The 25876-nt window shown below is 44.1% G+C and overlaps 1 protein-coding gene across 2 annotated transcripts in view; it reads left to right on the top strand.

Annotated features, from left to right (window-relative positions):
* The first annotated feature begins 1812 nt into the window (after positions 1–1812).
* LOC125453990 (dual 3',5'-cyclic-AMP and -GMP phosphodiesterase 11A) overlaps positions 1813–25876 on the top strand; it is a 334685-nt gene continuing 310621 nt past the window's right edge. For both annotated transcript variants that reach the window (XM_059647669.1, XM_059647670.1), the window contains exon 1: positions 1813–2950. In XM_059647669.1, coding sequence (XP_059503652.1) covers positions 2162–2950 — 789 coding nt within the window. In that variant the 5' untranslated portion in view covers positions 1813–2161. The remainder of the gene's footprint in view (positions 2951–25876) is intronic.

A 25876-nucleotide genomic window follows, 5' to 3' on the forward strand; every position in this document is an offset into this window, starting at 1 on the left:
TCACGTTCGGCGGAGATGTCACTATTCCTCGAATCAGAATGCTTGAAACACTGCCAGAAGGGGGTCTTTATTAACCGAAAATAACGGTTTATCAATTCTTCTAAACTGGCTCAGTGACTCTACTAGTCTATCAAAACCTTATTTATCGATATCAAAGCATTTTCAATATCTTCAGTTTTACAATTAAATAACATCATAGTCACCCACAAATATTCCTATTCGGAAGACAATTAATGACTACCCATTGTTCAGACTAATCATTTTACAGTAGGTGAATCGGTTCTGTAATTTAATTTAAAATAGTTTGGTAATAATTGAATATTAATTATAGACGTAGACTCGACGTAGTAGTTTCATATGAGGCTGCCAGTGCCCAGATCGCTGCTTTTTCGCACACAGCACTAAATCCCACTCGCCATTCATAACAAGCACCAACATCTAGTCATGGCTTGCACCTGAAAACATCAACAATCAGGGGATCAGAGTTACAGAGAGAAAAAAGTCAGTGGACGGTCTAAGTACTGTGCGAGCTGACGAGCCAGTCTCATGGTTTTAAAGCAATCAGATTGTAACTGGTCCATTTACCCGGAAAGGAGCGGACAGCCTCCCTCCGCATCAATGAAAGGCTGCGGGCGCGCATGCGTCCCAGTCACTGACATGGCTTTCGTCACAAAGCTGAAAGTCTTTCAGAAAAATCCCGGGCTGGAATCGAAATTTGTTCTCCTCGGCGCTCTGGCCTCTCTACACACACACACACACACACACACGCTGACTTTATTCCGAGCGTCTGCTGCTTCTCATTCCAGACTCAACTAGCCAAACAGAGACATAATCTTAACAGAAGGTGAACAAATAAGACTTTTATTGACATGCATGAAAGAGGATCCAGACAACAGTTCTTTATTCTATTCCGTTACTCTCTGATTATTGATTTTTTTTTTCAAAAATACACCCTGCACATTTTACTCGGATTGTGTTTGGGATAGTAACACATTTCTCCAGGAGCACCGAGGGACCGCCCTCACTTGTGGGCGCGGTGCATATAAATAAGTTGTGAAAACATTGATGCTGCTGAATCTTTTCATGATACCGTGTAAGATGTGCTGGCTTTAACTCGGGATATCTTCGCTAGAAAATAGATTGCAAGACGGAACACAGATCCTACGAAACAGTCCTCTGGTTGTAGAACATGTTTAAATGTTTTGTTGGGGGGTGTGGGATGCGTAAGAAGTCCAACGTTGTACGTAAATTGCACTGAACACTTCTCATCGAAGTTGTTGCTTGTTATAAACAATTATAATCCGTTAATTACAGTACATTGGTGGATCGGTCTGTGCCTTTCCTATTCTATTTGTTTAACGCTGCATATTCCTTTAATAGTAAATTACTTCAATGCAGAGAACAATAAAATGAATATTGTGCTAACTAGAAACAAAATGAAAATATTTGTTTAGATCAGAAATGTCGCATTTACATCTACCAGTAGGTGATCATATAGTCGAACATTTTCTTATTCAGGTAAAAGATCGGCTCGTCATTAATAGTCCGTCAGTCAAGAACCTTTGTGTTCTGAGAATAGGTCTATTTGCCGTTCTTACACATCAGAACCCATTCATCATAGTTTTTTTCGATATCGGTTTGCTAGAGAATGCAATCTAATATTTCTTGAAGGTCTACCAGAAATGGAATTAATTGTTCATCCTAGCGAGGACGGAGCAAAGTAGGAACGGTATTTTACTGCACCAGAAAAGCAATTGTTCTTTTCTATGATCAAGATAGACTTCGGCAGCAAACAGTGAACACCCTACGTCAGTGGTTCAGGAGGATCCACGCTTTCTCTGTCATTCTTGGCCGTGCCTTGTTACGCAGCATCAGCGCTCCCAACATGGGCAGATAACACAGCCGACTAGGCTGTCATTCCATTCTCGGAAAGATACCAGAAAGCATCAAAAAGTAGGTTGCTCACAGCAATCGCTAGTGAGAAATCATAGCGTGCGGTTGTGTAAATATACAGCATGGCGCTCAGGCGGATGATTCACTTTTATATGCTTGAATTTTAACCTGTAGATTACAGTGCGTGCAGTTTAAGGACCGAACATGCTGATGATACTTCAGTGGGATAGAATTCGTTAGACTGACCAAGACCTCTCTAGTTTCAGCTATGTCGAGTTCTACAAAGCTGGACTTCTCCGAAGTGGAAACTTTCCTGGATAATCATCCAGATCTTTTTGAAGACTACTTGCTGAGGAAAGGCAAATATAGCGCGGTGGAGAAATGGCTCAAGCAGCATCATCTCAGCAAAACCCCACCGACTCCCACTTCGGGGGAGAAGGGCACTGCCGCTAAGGAGTGCTGGGTGACCAAAGGAGATGGGGTGCAGAGGAGACCCTCCCACCGGGAACTCAGAAAAAACTTTGCCAGATCCAAGGCGATGACCGTCAACAGGACTTACGACGAGCATGTGAACTCCAGGGACAAGGAACCACTCTCCAGCATGAGGAGACGAGCTCTCCTCAGGAAAGCCAGCTCGTTACCTCCCACCACAGCCCACATCTTGAGCGCCTTATTAGAATCTCGGGTCAACATCCCCCAGTATGCATCCACGGCGATCGACTATAAATGTGAACTCAGGGATACCAACGAGAGAGAATTCTTTCTGGAACTCGTCAAAGACATCTCCAATGACTTGGACTTGACCAGCCTGAGCTACAAAATCCTCATTTTTGTCTGTATCCTTGTCGATGCCGACCGATGCTCCTTGTTCCTTGTGGAAGGAACTTCCAATAAAAAGACTCTAGTGTCCAAATTCTTCGATGTGCACGCAGGGACCACAGTGCTACCTTCGTGCAGTATGGAAAACTCGAACGAAGTGCAGGTGCCCTGGGGGAAAGGAATCATTGGTTATGTGGCGGAACACGGGCAGACGGTCAATATTCCTGACGCTTACCAGGTAAGAATTCCTAGCCAAAAGAACCCCTTGAAGACTACACTTGTTTCAGACAGCCTGTAGTTCAAATATAAAAGGAATGACTAAAAATATATAGCGTCTGCACTAAAGATGTCAAAGATAAATGTATTGTAAAATTGCAAACACATTTTTAAAGGAAATTCTCTCCCTTGTTCTCTCTCACGCCCGTCCACTTCGGAAGAATCGGTTAAAATCCAAATGCTTTACAGTGCAGTAAGATAGCAAGCATTCTGTTTAAATCGATGCAACTTAAATTAACAATTGTTCCTTTTTGCAGTGTGTAAGGTAAATATTTTCATTGTATAAAGGATTTGTGAGCACTTCCTTTGCTATCACAGCATTTAGTTCATCCTTCAGCTATTTTCTGGTGGTAAATCATATACTGGCAAATGCATCAACATTGGCACTACCTTGCTTGATTATTTGGGAAAACCCGATGCAATTGTGGATTTCTAGAATGGGACTCTTTCTTGCCTACATAGATGTTGTGTATATGAAATTCCCATACGCTGTTTAAACCGTGCGCGTAATGAACAAAACATCAACAGCCATCCCATCGCGTCCTTTTACAAATTAAGAAATGTAACGCAAAGTTAATCCTTTGATAACATGACACATTTTGATCTTTGAAAAAGAGTTATCAGAGTGTGAACAAGAATAGATCAGGTCTAACTGTAATTCATTTAAACATTTAAAGGTAAAAGATCACGTGTTGGTTGGTGACAGTAACAATTCGAGAAAAATTAACAAAAGAGATAATTAAAATGCCGTTATGGAGCAAGAAGGGCGACTTCAATCTAGAAATGTCATCAGCAGAAGCAGCTGGAGAACTAAGCTGGTGTTTTCCCCATGCTTAACTATTTTGGCGGAAAAAGTTAAAATCATACAAATGGCAAATGATTTGCTTAGGACACAATGTTGCAAAGACATCATTAAACACACTTTGATAGTTCAGTATGACATTTGGTTTGCTACGTATTTTGACGTTTGGCATGATTTCATATTCCTAAAGCAGACTGCAATTCCTGGAGCAGCAAACTAAAAGCTATCAGAACCTTTCCAAGCGCGGTGATCTATAACAGCCGGCGTCACCGGCTTTTTGTTTTCAAATCCCTGCAAAATTTCCACCAGTTATCCAATATCTTATTCGAATTGTGCATTCCAGGTAATTTGACAATCACGATAGTAGGAAAAGAAAAGTGTTTTTAATTCCCTTTAAAAGAGAACAAAAAGATAACTAGATGATTGGTTGGTGTACGAGTCACGATAAATAATACATAATATTCGTATTCAACCTGCGTGCTTTTCGGAATATTTAGGATAATTCCTGTTCCAGGTTTGTGTGTTAGGTTATCTAGGAATCTGTTCCCATTACTGTCAATGAACAGAATGGAACATGCAATCATGTGATCCGCTAACAATGTTAAACAGTGACGCGGGATGAAGCCAAAGAAGTACCTTAGAGTTTGTATCCAAGCAATAATCCAGAAATCCGCAGAAACCAGTGTCACACTGACAACAAATGAACCGCGCAGAATATTTAAATGCATCGTTTGGAATCAATTCCAAGAGCACAGTGTGAAAGAAAATCTCTGGTGTATAAATTGTTGAAAGCAAGTGAAGTGATTTATGGTACCAAACCGATAAGGCACTATCAAATCCACCGATCATCATAATGATCAATTTCCCCCAGCAGGGGGCGCTCCTAAATTTGATCTTCAAGATGCGCCAACATTAATTTTACTGCAGAGAAAAGTAAATATTTTGGTCGATATTCGTTTTATCATTTGCTTACCTTAAAAGTCCACAAATTCGATGGCACTCACCCTTAAGGAGGATGGAAAACTACCAATGTGACATCTTTATTGAAAATGGGGAAGGAAGATAACCATAGGCCAGTTAGCTTAATGTCTGTTACTGAAATAATGTTCGTTATTAATAAAGGATGTAACATTGTAGCAGAGCATTTGCAAGTACATAATATAATCGAGCAGAATCAGCATGTCTTCATAAAGGGAAAATCATACCTAACAAATTTACTATCATTCTTTGAGAAGATAACAAGCCAGATAGACAAAAGTGAAGCAGTGGGTGTCATGTTTCAATTTTCAGAAGACATTTAACAAGATACTTTACATTAGGTTACTTAAGATAAGAGCTCATAGTGTTGGAGGTAAGATATTAGTATAGTTAGAGAATTGTCTGAATAAAAGAATAGAGTTGGGATAATGGGACCATTTTCAGGATACCAACCTATAACCAGTTTTGTGCCACAGAGATTAGTGCTGGGCCCACAATTATATATAGTATTTATTATAATGAATTAAATGAGGAGGGTGAATGTACTCTAGCCAAGTTTGCAGATGAAGAAAATAGGTGGGATGGCAAATAGTGAGGATGACACAAAGAGTCTGGAAAATGACATAGAAAGGACAAGTGAGTGGACAAAAACTTGGCAGATGGAGTATACTGTTGGAAAATGTGAGTTTATGCACTTTGGAGGAACTGAATATTAATTAAATGGAGAAACATTGCAGAGAAGTAGGAGAGTGTGGGAGGGCATGCTAGGAACAGCACCAGACATACCTGAAAATAAAGTGTTGACTTTGCAAAGCTAACAAACGGGATGACTAGCATGCCAAACAGCATAAGCAGCAAATGGTCCCCTAACTAGGAGCTAAGTAATCCATAAGAAATGGATCAGATCTAAGCTCTGCAGTCCTGCCACATTCCAGTCAAGAATGGCAGTGGACAATTCACTGGAGGAGGAGGCTCCACAAATATCCCCATCTCAATGATGGAAGAGCCCAGCACATCAGTGCAAAAGATAAGGCCAAAGCATTTGCAGCAAACTTCAAGCGGAAATGCGAAGTGGATGATCCATCGCTGCCTCCTCCAGCGGTCCCCAATGTTGCAGATACCAGTCTTCAGCCAATTCGATTCCCTCCACATTCATATCAAGAAATGGTTGGAGACACTGGATATTCAAACACTATGGGCCCTGACAACATTTCAGCAATAATACTGAAGTGCTCCAGAACTTGTTGTCCAGCTGTTCCAGTATAGTTACAACACTGGCATCTACCCTACAACGTGGAAAATTGCCCAGGTATGTTCTGTACATTAAAAGCAGGACAAGTCTGGCATCAGTTTACTGTTAATCATCAGTAAAGTGATGATAGGTGTCATCAGCAGTGCTTTCAAGCAGCACCTGCTCAGCAATAACCTGCTCAGTGACGCCCAGTTTGGGTTCCACCAGGGCCACTCAGCTCCTGACCTTATTGCAGCCTTGGTTCAAACTTGGACAAAAGAGCTGAATTACAAAGGTGAGGTGAGAGTGACAGCCCTTGGCATCAAGGCTGCATTTAATTGAGTGTGGCATCAAGGAGCCCTGGCAAAACTGGAATCAATGGGTATCGGTGGCAAACCCTCTGCTGAGTCATAACTGACATGTAGGAAGATGGTCGTGGTTGTTGAAGGTATCTGTCACCTCAGCGCCAGGACATCTCTGCAGGAGCTCCTCACGGTAGTGTCCTAGGCTCAGCCATCTTCAGCTGCTTCATTAATGATTTTCCCTCCATCATAAGGTCAGAAATTGGGATATTCACCAATGATTACACAATGTTCGGCAGAATTTGCAACTCCTCAGATACTGAAGCAGTCCATGTTTGAATGCAACAAGATCTGGACAATATCCAAGCTTGGGCTGGCTAGTAACATTAGTGCCACACAAATGTCAGGCTATGACTATCATCAGTAACAGAAATCTAGCCATCACCCCTTGAAATTCAGTGGTGTTACCATCAATGAATGCCTCACTGTCAACATCCTGGGGGGGTTATCATTGACCAGAAACTCAACTGGTTTACCACATAAACATAGTGGCTACAAAGGCAGGTCGGAGACTAGGAACACTATGGCAGATAACTCATCACCCCTCCCTGCCTCCCCAGAGCCTGTCCATCAGGTACAAGTAAGTCAAGATTGTGATGGAATACTCCCCACTTGCCTGGGTGGGTGCAGCTCCAACAACACTTGAAGCTTGATACTATTCAGGACAAAACAGCACACCTGATTGACATGACATCCATAATATTGTGGACCAGACTAAACCTCTCAAAATATATTAGAAGATAGCCTAGATCCTAACGTTTTCTGATTTTAAAGATAAGTATAAGGCATTGCATTCCAGATACAATTTGATTGGATAAACTATTCAGTTTTAAGCAAACTATACTTTATTTTTACACTACAGTTAAAAAGCAGGAAATAAAAGATTTGGCTTAACTGTAACTCTATCATAATACATAAAATAGTAAATGTTAACTACAATTTATTAATTGTTCCAGTATCGTAACATTCCATAAACTCACCCTTGGCAAAGACACATTCATTTAAAAGATGTCTCACATGCAATTCTAGCAGCAGAAAGACAACCACAGCTTTTAGTAGTGAATAGGGAGAGGAATAAGAGCTTCCACAGCCAACTTCAAGATCCCAGCAACCATAGAAAGCTAAAGCTGAAAATCTCTGTGAGAGCTTGACCATTTAGGCTGCAGTTCCAAATTTAAAACAAGCCCAAAGCCTCACAAGTTGCTTACTTTATTGGTTTTGGGCAGACTGTTTACTGCCTCTGTCTTAGCCTTTGTCATTAAATAAAGGACAAAATACACCTCTTAAAGCCATAGTGTTATCACACCCCTTTAAAAAACATGAACCATCCATATATAAAGATGGTTTCATTTTAAAAAACCTTTGCCTTATGCTATTAGTACACAACAATACATTGAATCTAAGCATGCAAACATTCACTACCACAGTCCATTTCAGTCCATTATTTTTCCTGCCAACAAATACCTCCGTCTTCCTTCAAAATTGCGACAACGCATCATCAGTTACGTTCTTTCATCCTGTCCAGTGTATAATTTTCAAATTGAATGGCTGCAATAATAAGCTCAATTTAAACAGTCTGGATTTTTCATCCTTTAATTTTCCCAAAAGCATTAAGGAGTTATGATCAGTATATACAATTGTCTCAGACATTATTAGCAATATAAATGTTGAAATGTTGCAATGCCAGCACTAAACTCAAGGTCTCTTTCTCAATTGTGCAATATTTATGTTGATGATTATTCAGTTTTCTAGAAAAGGAAGACCCAATAGGTCTTTCTACTTTCTTGCAAGAGTATAGCACTAACATTCACATCAATCACATCGATAGCCACTTTGTATGGCTTTGCGTAATTAGGTGTGGTTAAAATGGGGCCAATGGTTAACACAGTTTTCACGTTGTCAAATGCCTTCTCAAGTTGCTCCATCCACTGAAATTTTCTGCACTTCAACAAGTCAGACAGTGGAGTAACCACACTGCTAAAATTCAGTATGAACTTCCGATAAAACCACTCAGTCCCACGAATCATAGTACTTTCCTCATTAATAGTACAGGAAACTCCCCAATAACCTTGGGACCATCTGTCCACATCCAGGAATGTGACTTAGGCTTTTGTGAGTTCTGAGCCAGGTTTATCGTGAAGCCCACCTCCCAAAGTCAATTGAACAATTCCAATAGATACTGCAAATATTCCTTGCATGTATGATTAAACATCATCAGATCGTCAATGTTCACCACACAATTGGGTAATACAGAAATGCTTTTATTGGTTACTGTTTGGAATTTGGCTGGCACATTTTTCATACCAAATGGCATGACTTTAAATTGGTATAGTCCATCTGTGAAAGCCACAATTTCCTTGGGTCTTTCGGATAGAGGTACCAGCCAGTTTCCTCTGACTAAGTCCAAATTTGAAATATAAGTTGCTTGTCCCACTGGCCTTTTAAACGTGAAACAGAATAGGAATCAAACTTTGTAACTACATTGACTTTGCAACGGTCCACACAGACGTCATCTGGTTTTGGCACAGCTACTATGGGTGAGCTCCATTTGCTGCAATTGATTTTGATTATATTGTCTTTGAGTGTGCGTTCAAACTCTTTTTGAAACTTTGCCAGGGTTAAGTCTAAAAGAATGTTGCTTAACTGGAACAGCATTTCCTACTATCTACATCATGTAATCAGATTAGTACTTCCCAACTTATTCCCACATACCTCCGTACGAGATTGTAATAACTTTTTCAGGTCATTTCAATTTACCTCTGGAAGATAACTCAATAATTTATCCCAATTTTTGAGAACTTTTTCATTGTCCAATTTAGTTTAATGTCCAAATCAGAATCACCTGAGTTGTTTATTTTATGCTGAGTTGTAACCAGTAACATTTTCATCTTTTGCTCTCCTTCCCTAACGAAATACGTTTTGAACATATTCTCGTGACACGCTGTTAGATTTCTTTCTACTTTGCATTCTAATCAAATAATTCACCTCACTCAATTTCCTTTTGATTTGTTAAGGCCCACTAAACCTTGCCTTTAAAGACTCACTGGAAGTAACACTAACACTGTCTACACTAGCAAAATTACAAGGTTTTGATTTCTTGTCTGCTTCCAGTTTCATCACAAGCTATGCTACTTTTAAACGCTGTCTAGCCAACCCAATTTGCTTTTACCATTAAATTTGACTCAATGTCCAATTATGGCATCTCTGAACTCTGAATGACCAATTTCTTCTTAATTAATTTCAGTGGTACTCTCGCCTCATGTCCAAAAATAAATCCAAATGGACTGAATTTGGATTAGTTGCAAAAAGTTTGAATGGAATTCCTTTATCCCAATTCCCTGGATAGTCTTGACTATAAGCCTCCAACATGGCCTTTAAGTTTTGATGCCACCGCTTGGAATTAATACTGTCTGGTCTGTCATGGTGAGATGTGTCATTCCTGGTTCTGTTCTGTATGGGGTCCAATTCTCTATGTTTGTTGTTAGCCTTGTGTGGGTTAGGAATACCTGTGCATATCCATGTTTGACTTGGGCCACTGGAGTTACGTTGTCCCACATAAACTGATGGCCTCCATTGTCAGCATGTACCTACATCCAGAGACAGAAGCTGATTGTTGTTGTTTTTTTCCTTCTTGTGAATTTAATCCCTGTGAATACAGCATTTTAATAATGACAAATGTGTCATCCATGTATCAGGTCCACAGTTTAGATTGAATGTAGGGGGCGGTAGTGTGTTCTAGTCTTTGCATGACTGCCTCTGTAATGAGTCCTGAGATGGGTGACCCCATTGGTGTACCGTTGATCTGTTTGTATACTTGACCATTAAAGACAAAATGTGTGGTGAGGCACATGTCTAGTAGTTTAAGTATGTTGTAATTGCTGTTGGAGCTGCTGGTCTGTTTTCCTACTTCCTCTAGTAATGTGGCCAGTGTTTCTTAACTAGTGGGATGTCAATTGACATGAAAAACGCTTTGACGTCAATGGATCAGTGGATGCCACTGATTTTTACGCTCTTGAGGGTATTGACGAATTCCTGGGTTGAGTAGATGGAATGGGGTGATCTGTCAACACGGTGTTTCAGTCTCTGTTGTAGGTCCTTGGCCAGTTTGTCTTCCTGCTGGTCACGCCTTCACACAGTAGGCCTGAGGGGAATGTCTGGTTTGTGTACTTTAGGAAGCCCATAGAAGTAGGGGGTGTTTGTGTCTTCTGGTTTCATTCTCATGTAGTCCATCTTGGCTATCTGCCCGCATCCTTTAGTCACTTCAGTGTCTGGGTGATTCTGTTTCCTAGCTGTGGTATTGGGTCTATTGGCACCTGTTGGTAAGTGGTTGCATCTGCAAGCAGCGCCTGTGCTTTCTCAACATAGTCCGGTTTGTTCATAATGACAATCATGCACCCTTTGTCCGCTGGTCGCGTTATAGTGTTCTTCTCTTTCTTGAGTTTATCTAGTGATTTTCTGTGTTCAGGGTGTCCTGTTCATTCTTCTAGTTTAGTTTGGGGATTACACTTTGTCGGATGGCTTGTTGTTTCGTCCATGAGTCTGTTGTCTTTTAATGTAGTCTCCAGGGCGGCCATGGAGTTTGTTCTGTTCACATCTTTGTGCTTATAGTTCAGTCCATGTAATAGGACAGCTTTCTCAGTTTCTGTGAGTCGTCTGCTGGATAGGTTTCTTATCCACATGTCCAGTTGTTTTCCTTTGTCATTTGTGGTGGGTCAGTTTTGGTAAGTTTCTCCTGTAGTTTATGTCCCCTCTTAGTTTTGGTCCTGTGTTGATTGACTAGTGATGGCCTGTTATAGCGTTGTAGTGCATTGCTGGTCTGTCATGTTTAGGCTTCAGTTTAGACTCCTATGACCATTAGGAATCATGGTAACACATAAGCCCACAGCCATACTGACAAACACACTCTAAGGATTAAAGACCCTATTCCCACAACAGGTAGAACCAAAATAGTTTACAAAATACAATGCAATGACTGCCATAGACATCACATCGGACAGACAGGAAGGAAACTAGCCATCAGAATACGCAAATGTCAGCAAAATGACATGATGAAATTTCCTTAATATAAGAACACTCAGACAATGAAGGCCATCAGTTTATCTGGGACAACGTAACTCCAGTGGCCCAAGTCAAACATGGATATGCACAGGAATTCCTAACCCACTCAAGGCTATCAACAAACATATAGAATTGGACCCCATACAGAGCAGAACCAGAAATTACACAACTCACCATGACAGACCAGACAGTATAAATTCCAAGCGGGGTAGAACAACTTTGCTTCATTGGAGGATCCACTGATGTCACCTAGCATGGTAATAAAACATCTGAACAAAAACAAGCCAGCTCGGCGAGCAAGTCAACAACCTCACCCACAAACCGAGCTACAAATCTTTGCTAAAATATTAAACTTAAATCATATCTTAAGTAGCCAATTCAACAGCGATAAGATTATCCCCTAATGCATATTAAACCACAAACAGTCAAAGTCCTTCACAACTCTTTATCCCTCTGTTTTGACTTATTTCTTTAATGCTGCTTTTGGTATCAAGTCATCTCCTGCATCAATGTTCGATGGATACAGTCATCACCAAAACGGTACACTGTTTTCCTAACCTCTTTAGCTCCACTTCAAGACAGTCTTCAGCTTCCACTCCCTTTAGCTGTTCCATGCACATAGCTTCCCCACAGCCTTCTTGCTTCTAATGTTTGATCTCAGGGCATTTTTGTAAATCACCGCCCACCACCTCCCCTCCCCAACTACCACTGCTTCACTTTCTCTTGCAACTTGAAGTAGCAGCATTCAAAGAAATCAGACTGCAATTAGATCAGATTTCAAAGTTACAACCTCCGTACACAAATTAGAATGATTTCCAGGTCTGTGTCTCAAAAAGAAGCTAGTGCAGACAACAACTTGCTTTGATCACACAGAAACAAGTTTCAAAATAACAGCACTGGATGGTTAAATGTTCACACATGCCTCATGACCTAGCTAAGACAGGCAAAAGTCACTCGGATGAAACCTGAATAGAGAGCAGGAGGAACTCTTTCAGTTCCTCAGGCCTGTTCCACCATTCAGACTGATTACGGTTCATTTGTAACAAAAATCTGGCAATCTCCACTCTCAAATGTTGCCAGTTTGTTTCTTTGCGAAGAGGTTGATGTTTATGGACTGGAGCTGACAAGTACGTTGTGATATTCAGCGTCATTTTTAGTGGGTTTACATTATAAGCACGTGTACTGCAGAAAACAAAGAAAATAATGCAAATGACCAAATCATTTAAGAGTATATTTGAAGACCATCTGCATCATAGCAATCTAGTAAGCAATTAGCTGTATTAATTCAGAAGGGGCAGATCCAATCTGCCCACATTTAGTCTTCTTTGAGCAAGAATTTCCCTGAATGTGAATTTTATGGCATTGTATAGCATTAATGCCGAAGTCCTTTTGATAAAGCTGCATGCAAAGGCTCTTAAAGGCAAAGCAATGGTAATTGGGAGCAAATTGTCAGAATAAGCCAGAAACTGGTTGGAGGATAGGAAATAGCAAAGACTTGAGGGGAGAATTAGTCTGAGTAGGAGAGAAATTATTCAGTACTTCAGAGTTTGCTGTTGAGATTATTAATTTCTAATATAGCAACCAAGAACTAGAAACTCAGTACAAACTGGTCACATTTGCAATACAAAAGAATTAGTGGAATTGGAAGTGGAAACTCAGATGACAGAATGAGCTAGGCAAAAACTAAAACTGAACAGAATAATGACTAATGAAATGCAGAGAAATATAAAATACTATACTCAAGAACAAAGAGTAGATGCTATGCATACTCCATGAATGACGCAGGAAATAAGTAATGAAGCAGAAAGGAAATTAGTTTTATATAGTCACAAGGCAATGTAATGCAGTTGTCTAACAAACAGTTAACAGGCTGTTGATTACATCACCAACATTGTAGAAGATAAAGTCAGTGGAAATGTGATCATTTATTTAGTAGTGGTTTGGTTTAAACCACAGCTGGAAAAAACTACATCCAGTTCTGGTCACTGGTAAACAAGAGAGAGACAAAATGCTGGAGGCAATGCAGAGAAGAAGCATGAGTAATCAAACCATCATCTCCAACACCATTCATGACCTCATCACCTCAGGGGACCTCCCACCCACAGCCTCCAACCTCATTGTTCCCCAACCCCGCACGGCCCGTTTCTATCTCCTTCCCAAAATCCACAAACCTGCCTGCCCTGGTCGACCCATCGTCTCAGCCTGCTCCTGCCCCACCGAACTCATCTCCACCTATCTGGACTCCATTTTCTCCCCTTTGGTCCAGGAACTCCCCACCTACATCCGTGACACCACCCACGCCCTCCACCTCCTCCAGGACTTCCAATTCCCTGGCCCCCAACACCTCACCTTCACCATGGACGTCCAGTCCCTATACACCTGCATTCCGCATGCAGATGGCCTCAAGGCCCTCCGCTTCTTCCTGTCCCGCAGGCCCGACCAGTCCCCCTCCACTGATACCCTCATCCGCCTAGCTGAACTCGTCCTCACCCTCAACAACTTCTCTTTTGACTCCTCCCACTTCCTACAGACTAAGGGGGTGGCCATGGGCACCCGCATGGGCCCCAGCTATGCCTGCCTCTTTGTAGGTTACGTGGAACAGTCCCTCTTCCGCACCTACACAGGCCCCAAACCCCACCTCTTCCTCCGGTACATTGATGACTGTATCGGCGCCACCTGTTGTTCCCCAGAGGAGCTCGAACAGTTCATCCACTTCACCAACACCTTCCACCCCAACCTTCAGTTCACCTGGGCCATCTCCAGCACATCCCTCACCTTCCTGGACCTCTCAGTCTCCATCTCAGGCAACCAGCTTGTAACTGATGTCCATTTCAAGCCCACCGACTCCCACAGCTACCTAGAATACACCTCCTCCCACCCAACATCCTGCAAAAATTCCATCCCCTATTCCCAATTCCTCCGCCTCCGCCGCATCTGCTCCCACGATTAGACATTCCACTCCCGCACATCCCAGATGTCCAAGTTCTTTAAGGACCGCAACTTTCCCCCCACAGTGATCGAGAATGCCCTTGACCGCGTCTCCCGTATTTCCTGCAACACATCCCTCACACCCCGCCGCCCCCCACAACTGCCCAAAGAGGATCCCCCTCGTTCTCACACACCACCCTACCAACCTCCGGATACAACGCATCATCCTCCGACACTTCCGCCATTTACAATCCGACCCCACCACCCAAGACATTTTTCCATCCCCACCCCTGCCTGCTTTCCGGAGAGACCACTCTCTCCGTGACTCCCTTGTTCGCTCCACACTGCCCTCCAACCCCACCACACCCGGCACCTTCCCCTGCAACCGCATGAAATGCTACACTTGCCCCCACACCTCCTCCCTCACCCCTGCCCCAGGCCCCAAGATGACATTCCACATTAAGCAGAGGTTCACCTGCACATCTGCCAATGTGGTATACTGCATCCACTGTACCCGGTGTGGCTTCCTCTACATTGGGGAAACCAAGCAGAGGCTTGGAGACCGCTTTGCAGAACACCTCCGCTCAGTTCGCAACAAACTACTGCACCTCCCAGTCGCAAACCATTTCCACTCCCCCTCCCATTCTCTAGATGACATGTCCGTCATGGGCCTCCTGCACTGCCACAATGATGCCACCCGAAGGTTGCAGGAACAGCAACTCATATTCCGCCTGGGAACCCTGCAGCCTAATGGTATCAATGTGGACTTCACCAGTTTCAAAATCTCCCCTTCCCCTACTGCATCCCTAAACCAGCCCAGTTCGTCCCCTCCCCCCACTGCACCACACAACCAGCCCAGCTCTTCCCCCCCACCCACTGCATCCCAAAACCAGTCCAACCTGTCTCTGCCTCCCTAACCGGTTCTTCCTCTCACCCATCCCTTCCTCCCACCCCAAGCCACACCCCCATCTACCTACTAACCTCATCCCACGTCCTTGACCTGTCCGTCTTCCCTGGACTGACCTATCCCCTCCCTACCTCTTCTTTTCTCTCCATCTTCGGTCCGCCTCCCCCTCTCTCCCTATTTATTCCAGTTCCCTCTCCCCATCCCCCTCTCTGATGAAGAGTCTAGGCCCGAAACGTCAGCTTTTGTGCTCCTGAGATGCTGCTTGGCCTGCTGTGTTCATCCAGCCTCACATTTTATTATCTTGGAATTCTCCAGCATCTGCAGTTCCCATTATCTCTGAGTAATCTACTGTCTCTGTTTCTCTTTTGAAGTAAAATAGAGGAAGTTAGGCTTTCATCCTGGTAAGCAAACTACTAAGGTTTTTTTATATGCAGGTAAACCAAATTCTTAAGGGTATTGTGAAAACTAACCAGAATATATGAAGACAAAAATCCAAACTAATAAAGGCCAATTTGAAGACTGATGACACGAAATTGTAACCAAAAATATGGTCAATATATGGAATAAATCTAAAACAGAGAGTGGAATGCAGAAACTTATGTACAACTGCATATGAAAGATGTTAATATTTTACTGGATGGATAAATTAGAATGGGACAAATGACATTCCTCTTCTGTAACTGTACTGTTTGTTGTCTAAATTATGGAATATTGCCATCAAATAATTATTTGTGGCGTAATAGTTTACATACCAAAGATTCTCATGATTGCTGAGATTTCAAATGAGGAAAAATTCAAGACCTACATTATAACTAAATTTCTAAATTGATATCTGCGGTGATCAGAGTAAAGCATTTCTGTACAGAATGTTGAGAGAATCAAATGATATAAAGTATATTAGCTAAGGCACTAAGCAGTTTCCAATGTATCTGATACAGTGGTCAGGAAGATCAAGTTCATTACAATTCAGCATTTGTCTGTCATACTTGTCAAAAATGGCATGCAGTGCCTATGCGTGAAACATACACTTCTGCAAAATGCAGATTAATGAGTGCATTGGAAGTCTCAAGCAGGATTGGAATGATCTGGCTTAATCTGCACCAGTATGCCAGCCCTTATATTGACTCCCATCTCTAAAGAATTCAGGGGAATCAGAGTCATAAAGTACCGAAACAGAACCTTTGGTCCAATCAGTCTGTGACAACAGTGTTCCAAACTAAACTAGCCTGTGTTGCTGTACTTGGCCCATTATCCCTTGAAACTTTTCATTTATGAACTTATCCAAATGTCTTTTAAATGTTGTAACTGTACCTGCATCCACCACTTCCTCTGGCAGTTTATTCTGTACATGAACCACACTGTTTAGTTTAAAAAAATGCAAGTTGCCCCTCATGTTTTTTTTTAAAACTGTCTCCTCTCAACTTAAAAAAAACATGTGCTGCAGTTTTGAACTCCCTCACCCCAGGAAAAAAAAATCCTTGTCATTCCCCTAATCTATGCCGCTGTTGATTTTGTAAGCCTCAATAAGGCCAACCCCTCAGCCTCCTACTCTTCATATTACTGGGTAGGTATGCCACACGGCACTTTAGAAAGGATGTCTACATCTCAGAGGGTGTACATGAGACTTAGCAAAGTTGTACTAACCGACTTCAGTTAGGTGGAGAAACCAGAATTATTCTCCCTGGAGCAGAAAAAGCTTAGGGCAGATTTAGTAGATGTTTCATGATTTTGAATGTATTTGTATACAGTAGGCTGGAAGAAACTACTGTCACTGGCAGCAAATCAGTAAGCAGAAGACATAAATTTATGGTAACGTTTTAAACTCCTGCCAACTAGAAAAACATCAGGAGCTTTCGTGTACTTGGCTCATACTGCAGACAAAGCATATGCAACTGCTCCTGGCAATCTTTCATGGTTGGAGGTTATGCAGTCTCCAGTCATACTGGAATCTGCAATGTAAGTGTTTCCCTTGGGAATTCTTGTATTAAAATTCAATACTTGCTTGTATTCATATTACCAGTACCACCACCAAATGGTTTTATTATGGGAATTTCTCTCTAGCGTTTCAACACAAAACTGTAGCATGTAGAAAAACAAGATTTCTGGAACAATTGCTCCCAGATCTGAATCTGTGATCCCAATGAGATTTTGAGTGTTGTCTTCTAAAGCTAGATCCAATGTGTTATGACTTTGAAGGGAATTGCTCTGAAGTGTGGACAGCTCAATTAATGGAATCTTAATCTTAGAGTCATCATTTAAGAGTTCCATTTGAGTGCTCTTTTGCTTTCTCTTAAATATTTAAATCATTTTTGTTTCCAAAGTGTCTCCTTTTAAACTAAATCTTATAATCAATGCTCTGCTTTGGAAGTTGAGAGTCTTACTTGCAAAAATGTTCTGATTTATTTCTTCATACTGCATCATCAGAAGCATGTTTTGTAGAAGGGATGATTATTAAGTCACAGCTGGATTAAGTACAAGAGTTTGCAATCATTTAGGACTACACAGACCCAAAAATGGGTAACTTGAGCTTTATTGTGAATCTATGCTAAGCCAACTGCCTTGTTTAAATGCTGAAGGCTGACATGATGATAAACTGGTATTGACATTAAAACTGCAACTTGGCATGTGCAGAAAATGTTCTCCGTCCTGTCATGGCACAAAAACACTGCTTAAGATAAGGGCAAGAACATTGGCTAAAGAAGCAGACTGAAGATAGAAGTGTTTTTTTTTCATTGTGTGACAAATTGTTGCCATTTGTGCCACCTGAAAGAATAGGGGAAAGAGATTATGGGCAGCTTTTAAAAGGCAATTGAAAATATATTTAAAGGATGGAGGAATTGGGAAAGCAAGCCTGCAGGATTTTAATAACCAGAGAAGTGGAGCTAATTGAATGGCTCTTTTACGTCAATGCTACAGTGCATTTTAAAACATGTTCTGTCCTGCTTCTCTTGAACAGGAGGGTTGACACGATGGCGCCAACACGTCTGTTTCAGAAGTAGTAGGTAAACAGCTTTTGAGTTCCCTGTTCTTTTAAAAATAAGACCAAAGGAGCATGAATGGGTGGAGAATTTACAGTATCTAGTACCTTGCCTTTGGCTTCCATTCCCTTTAGCTGTTCCGTGCATATAGCTTCCCCACAGCCTTCTTGCCTCGAACATTCGGTCTGAGGGTCTTTTTTGTAAACCCTGGCCCCTCCCCCCAACTACCACTGCTTCACTTTCTCTTGCAACTTGAAGTAGCAGCTTTCAAAGAAATCAGACTGCAATTAGATCAGATTTCAAAGTTACAACCTGTCTACACAGTTAGAATGATTTCAAGGTCTGTGTCTCAAAAAGAAGTTAGGACAGACAACAGCTTGCTTTCCCCTGCATTGATCACATAGAAACAAGTTTCAAAGTAATAGCACTGGATGGTTAAATGTTCGCATATACCTCATGACCTCGCTAAGACAGGCAAAAGTCACTCGGATGAAATCTGAATAGAGAGCAAGAGGAACTCTTTCAGTTCCTCAGGCCTGTTCCATCATTCAGACTGATTATGGTTCATTTGTAACAAACATCTGGCAATCTCCACTCTCAAATGTTGCCAGTTTGTTTCTTTGCGAAGAAGTTGATGTTTGTGGACTGTAGCTGACAAGCTATGTTGTGATATTAGGCAACAAGGTGTAGAGCTGGATGAACACAGCAGGCCAAGCAGCATCAGAGGAGCAGGAAAGACCTGAAACATCAGCATTCCGGCTCCTCTGATGCTGCTTGGCCTGCTATGTTCACCCAGCTGCACACCTTGTTATCGCAGATTTTCCAGCAGCAGCAGTTCCCACCATCTCTGAGTCTTGTGATATGAGGTGTTATTTTCAGTGGGTTTACATTGTGAGCACATGTAATACAGTAAATAAAGGAAATAATACAAAATAACCAAATCTTTGTAGGTGACATGGAACAGTCCCTCTTCCGCACCGACATTGGCCCCCAACCCCACCTCTTCCTCCGTTACATTAATGGCTGTATCGGCGCCGCCTCATGCTCCCAAGAGGAGCTCGAAGAGTTCATCCACTTCATCAACACCTTCCACCCCAACCTCAAGTTCAGCTGGACCACCTCCAACACATCCCAGTGAGGTTGGAGGCTGAGGGTGGGATGTCACCTGAGTTGTTCCCCAACCCCACACGGCTCGTTTCTATCTCCAAAATCCACAAACCCGCATGCCCCCGTCAACCCATTGTCTCTGCCTGCTCCTGCCCCACTGAACTCATCTCCACCTATCTGGACTCCATTTTCTCCCCCTTGGTCCGGGAACTCCCTACCTACGTCCGTGATACCACCCACGCCCTCCATCTCCTCCAGAACTTCCAATTCCCTGGCCCCCAACACCTCATTTTCACCATGGACATCCAGTCCCTATACACCTGTATTCCTCATGCAGATTGCCTCAAGGCCGTCCGCTTCTTCCTGTCCCGCAGACCCAACCAATCCCCCTCCACCAACATCCTCATCCGCCTAGCCAAATTCGTCCTCACCCTTAACAACTTCTCTTTCGATTCCTCCCACTTCCTACAGACAAAGGGGGTGGCCATGGGTACCCGCATGGGCCCAAGCTATGCCTGTCTCTTTGTAGGTTACGTGGAACAATCCCTCTTCCGCACCTACACAGGCCCCAACCCCACCTCTTCCTCCATTACATTGATGACTGTATCGGCGCCGCCTCTTGCTCCCCAGAGAAGCTCGAACAGTTCATCCACTTCACCAACACCTTTCACCCCAACCTCAAGTTCACCTGGACCATCTCCAACACATCCCTTACCTTCCTGGACCTTTCTGTCTCCATCTCAGGCAACCACCTACAAACCAATGTCTACAAGCTCACCGACTCCCACATCTACCTGGAATAACCCCTCCCACCCACCTTCCTCCAAAAATTCCATCCCCTATTCCCAATTCCTTCACCTCCGCCGCATCTGCTCCCAGGATGAGGCATTCCACTCCAGCACATCCCAAATGTCCTTGTTCTTCAAGGACCGCAACTTCCGCCCCGCAGTGGTCGAGAACGTCCTTGACCACGTCTCCCGCATTTCCCGCAACACATCCCTCACACCCCGCCCCCGCCACAATCGCCCTCAGAAAATCCCCCTCGACGTCACATACCACCCCACCTACCTCCGGATACAACGCATCATCCTCCAACACTTGCATCATCTACAATCCGACCCCACCATCAAGGACATTTTTCCCACCCCACCCTTGTCTGCCTTCCGGAGAGACCACTCTCTCCTGGACTCCCTTGTCCGCACCACACTCCCCTCCAACCCCACCATACCCGGCACTTTCCCATGTAACCACAGGAAGTGCTACACCTGCCCCCACACCTCCTCCCTCACCCCCTTCCCAGGCCCCAAGATGACTTTCCACATCAAGCAGATGTCCACCTGCACATCCACCAGTGTGGTATACTGTATCCACTGTACCCGGTGTGGCTTTCTTGACATTGGGGAAACCAAGTGGAGGCTTGGGGACTGCGTTGCAGAACACCTACACTCCGTTCGCAGTAAACAACTGCACCTCCCAGTCGCGGACCATTTCAACTCCCCCTCCCATTCCTTAGACGGCATGTCCATCATGGGGCTCCTGCAGTGCTATAATGATGCCACCCGTAGGTTGCAGGAACAGCAACTCATATTCCACTTGGGAACCCTGCAGCCCCATGGTATCAATGTGGATTTCACCAACTTCAAAATCTCCCCTCCCCCCACTGCATCCCAAAACCAGCCCAGTTCGTCCCCGCCTTCCTAACCTGCTCTTCCTTTCACTTATCCCCTCCTCCCATCTTAAGCCACACCTCCATTTCCTACCTACTAACCTCATCCCGCCCCCTTGACCTGTTCATCCTCCCTGGACTGACCTATCCCCTCCCTACCTCCCCACCCATGCTCTCCTCTCCACCTAGCACTGCAGCCTCACAGCGCCAGGGACCCGGGTTCGATCCCACCCTCGGGCAACTGTATGTGTGGAGTTTGCACATTCTCCCCGTGTCTGCGTGGGTTTCCTCCAGGTAGTCCGGTTTCCTCCCACAGTCCTAGATGTGCAGGCTAGGTGGATCGGCCATGCTAAATTGTCCGTAGTGTTCAGGGGTGTGTGGGTTATTGGGGAATGGGTCAGGATGGAATGTTTCAAGGGGCGGTGTGGACTTGTTGGGCCAAAGATCCTGTTTCCACACTGTAGGGAATCTAATCTAATCTATCCATCTTCGGTCTGCCTCCTCCTCTCTCCCTATTTATTTCAGAATCCTCTCCCCATCCCCCTTTTCTGATGAAAGGTCTAGGCCCGAAACGTCAACTTTTGTGCTCCTAAGATGCTGCTTGGCCTGCTGTGTTCTTCCAGCCTCACACTTTGTTATCTTGGATTCTCCAGCATCCTCAGTTCCCATTATCTCTGATCCATTTCAAGCCCACTGACTCCCACAGCTACCGAGAATACACCTCCTCCCACCCACTCACCCTCCTGCAAAAACCCATCCCCTATTCCCATTTCCTTCACCTCCATCGCATCTGCTCCCAGGATGAGGCATTCCATTCCCGTACATCTCAGATGTCCTCGTTCTTCAAGGACTGCAACACCCCCCCGCAGTGGTCGAGAATGCCCTCGACCGTGTCTCCTGCATTTTCCACAACTCCTCCCTTGCACCCCGTCCCCGCAATAGCTGCCAAAAGAAAATTCCCCTAGTCCTCACATACCACCCCACGAACCTCCAGAAACAACGCATCATCCTCTGACACTTCCGCCATCCACAATCTGACCCCACCACCAAAGACATTTTTCCATCCCCACCCTTGTCTGTCTTCCGGAGAGACCACTCTCTCCGGGACTCCCTTGTTTGCTCCAAACTCCCCTCAAACCCCACCACACCCGGCACTTTCCCCTGCAGCCACAGGAAGTGCTACACTTGCCCCCACACCTCCTCCCTCACCCCTATCCCAGGCCCCAAGATGACTTTCCACATCTAGCAGATGTTCACCTGCACATCTGCCAATGTGGTATACCGTATCCGCTATACACGTTGTGGCTCCCTCTACATTGGGGAAACCAAACGGAGGCTTGGGGACTGCTTTGTAGAACACCTACACTCGGTTCGCAATAAACAACTGCACCTCCCAGTCACGAACCATTTCAACTCCCCCTCCCATTCTTTAGATGACATGTCCATCATGGGCCTCCTGCAGTGCAATGATGCCACCCAAAGGTTGCAGTAACAGCAACTCATATCCCGCTTGGGAACCCTGCAGCCCAATGGTATCAATGTGGATTTCACCAGCTTCTAAATCTCCCCTCCTCCCCACTGCATCCCAAAACCAGCCCAGCTTGTCCCCGCCTCCCTAACCTGTTCTTCCTCTCACCTACCCCCTCCTCCCGCCTGAAGCCGCACCTCCATTTCCTACCTACTAACCTCATCCCGCCCCCTTGACCTGTCCGTCCTCCCTGGACTGACCTATCCCCTCCCTACCTCCCTATCTACACTCTCTTCTACAGGATCCATCCCCACCCCTTTAACTTGTCTGTCCCCTCTCCACCTATCTTCGCCTCCATCCATCTTCGATCCGTCTCCTCCTCTCTCCCTATTTATTTCAGAAACCCCTCCCCATCTTCCTTTTCTGATGAAGGGTCTCGGCCCGAAACATCAGCTTTTCTGCTCCTGAGATGCTGCTTGGCCTGCTGTGTTCATCCAGCCTCACACTTTGTTATCTCGTTTAGGAGTATGTTTGAAGACCATCTGTGTCATAGCAATCTAGTAAGCAGTTAACAGTATTAATACATTTTATCAAGCATTTCGATAGAGTTAACATTATGGTATTGTTGTTTTGTTATATCTTGGTATTTTAAATGTCTTGTAAGGATAAAGTATATTTTGCTTAAAGCCTAGCAGTGGACCAATTAAAAATCACAATATATATGGAACACAGTGCCTTACATGTACCTTCTAAATAGGAAAAAGGTTACAGTCTATGCTATTAATATATTTTGTGGGGATTTAGTCCCTAACAATATTATGCCTTTGAATTCAAAATTCAGTGGGTGCTTCACAGCCATAAGGAGATACACTATCAGGCGGAGGCTTGGGGACCGCTTTGCAGAACACCTCCGCTCGGTTCGCAATAAACAACTGCACCTCCCAGTCGCGAACCATTTCCACTCCCCCTCCCATTCTTTAGATGACATGTCCATCATGGGCCTCCTGCAGTGCCACAATGATGCCACCCGAAGGTTGCAGGAACAGAAACTCATATTCCGCCTGGGAACCCTGCATCCCAATGGTATCAATGTGGACTTCACCAGCTTCAAAATCTCCCCTTCCCCCACCGCTTCCCAAAACCAGCCCAGTTCATCCCCTTCCCACACTGCACCACACAACCAGCCCAGCTCTTCCCCTCCCCCCACTGCATCCCAAAACCAGCCCACCCTGTCTCTGCCTCCCTAACCTGTTCTTCCTCTCACCCATCCCTTCCTCCCACCCCAAACTGCACCTCCATTTCCTACCTACTAACCTCAACCCACCTCTTTGACCTGTCCGTCTTCCCTGGACTGACCTATCCCCTCCCTACCTCCCCACCTATACTCTCCTCTCCACCTATCTTCTTTTCTCTCCATCTTCGGTCCACCTCCCCCTCTCTCCCTATTTATTCCAGAACCCTCTCCTCATCCCCCCCTCTGATGAAGGGTCTAGGCCCGAAACGTCAGCTTTTCTGCTCCTGAGATGCTGCTTGGCCTGCTGTGTTCATCCAGCTTCACACTTTATTATCTTGGATTCTCCAGCATCTGCAGTTCCCATTATCACTCACACTATCAGGGCTGGACACTTGAATTATCACATTTAACCGAAAACAAACTGTTTTTAAGAGATGTGTTTTACAGAGGTATTCAAAAGTGGAGTGGAAACTGGAATAATAGATGAATTTAATGCTGAATTCGATGCTGTCAAAGGAGCCTTTGTGAGCTGATGCCGATAATGAATGCTATTGCCTCTCTGCATCAATGAGGAGAGAATTAATGTATAAGATAGTGGATGGGATGCCAAACGAGTGGGCTCCTCTGTCCTGGAAAGCATTGGGTTTGTGCTGCTGAAGATATACTCATCCAAACACATGGATAGTGTTCCATTACATACCTAACGTGTAGCTGGTGGGCATGCTTTGGGAGATCAGGCCTGAGTTACTCACCACAGAATTCCTAGCCTTTAACCTTCGTAGCCCCAGTATTTGAAAGGTGAAATCAAATATGGTCATCTTTTTTGACACTCAGTAGTGATACCATCTCTGAAAACTATATTGTCAACTATATAGGGCTGGTGTTTCATTAGAGAGGGAGATGATTGGTGTTTTAAACTGAGGGTCACCACATTTAGGCAAGGGGAGAGATTTAGAAGGAGATTTCCTTTTAATGATTGCATCATTTATTGCAGGATTTGAACGCATTCTGTTGGCATCACCCTGCATTACAGGCCAGCCATCCAGCCCGCCTGGGCCTCCTGCAGTGATACAACGATGCCACCCAAAGGCTGCAGGAACAGCACCTCAAATTCCGCTTGGGAATCCTGCAGCCCAATGGTATCAATGTGGACTTCACAAGCTTCAAAATCTCCCCTCCCCCAGCCGCATCCCAAAACCAGCCCAGTTCATCCCTGCCTCCCTAACCTGTCCTTCCTCCCACCTATCCCCTATTCCCACCTCAAGCCCCACCCTCATCTCCTACCTACTAACCTCACCCTGCCCCCTTGACCTGTCTGTTCTCCCTGGACTGATCTATCCCCTCCTTAACTCACCACCTACACTCACCCTTACTGGCTCCATCCCCACCTCTTTGACCGGACTGTCTCCTCTCCACTTATCTTCTCCTCTATCCTTCTTCCATCCCCGTCCCCCTCTCTCCCTATGTATTTCAGAACCCCCTTCCCTTCCCCCATTTCTGAAGAAGGCTGTAGGCCCAAAACGTCAGCCTTCCTGCTCCTCTGATGCTGCTTGGCTTGCTGTGTTTATCCAGCTCTACACCTTGTTTTCTCGGATTCTCCAGCATCTGCAGTTCCTACTATCTGTCAGCCAACTGAACTAACTGACACACAGTAGTTATATGACTGGACAAGTTTTTAAAAATACATTTCGTGGTATGTGGACATTGGCCCATGTCTGATTGCCCAGTTGAGAATCAATCATATTGTTGTGGGTCTGGAGTCACATCTAAGGTAGACAGGGTAATTATGGTATGTTTCCTTCCCTAAAGGGTTTTTCCAACAATTGGCAACGGCTTCGTGGTTATCATTAAATTCTTAATTCCAGTTTTTTTTATTGAATTAGCTGGGTTTCTGGACGAATAGTCTATTAACAATACAGGTAGGCCATTATCAATGCCTAAATTTCTGATCAATGGTAATGCCCAAATTGTTGACAATACAGTTTTCGGAGATGGTATTACTATTGAGTGTCAAAGGAATGATCACATTTGAAGCACTGAATAATTTGCTTTTTTGGTCCCTTATTTAAGGAAAGGTATCATTTTATCGGAAGCAGTTATGAGAAGATTCATGAGGATGATTCCTGATATGGAGGGATTGTCTTATAAGCAAAGGCTAAACAGTTTGGA

Source organism: Stegostoma tigrinum, chromosome 7 (assembly GCF_030684315.1).
Source record: "Stegostoma tigrinum isolate sSteTig4 chromosome 7, sSteTig4.hap1, whole genome shotgun sequence".
Lineage (NCBI taxonomy): Eukaryota > Metazoa > Chordata > Chondrichthyes > Orectolobiformes > Stegostomatidae > Stegostoma > Stegostoma tigrinum.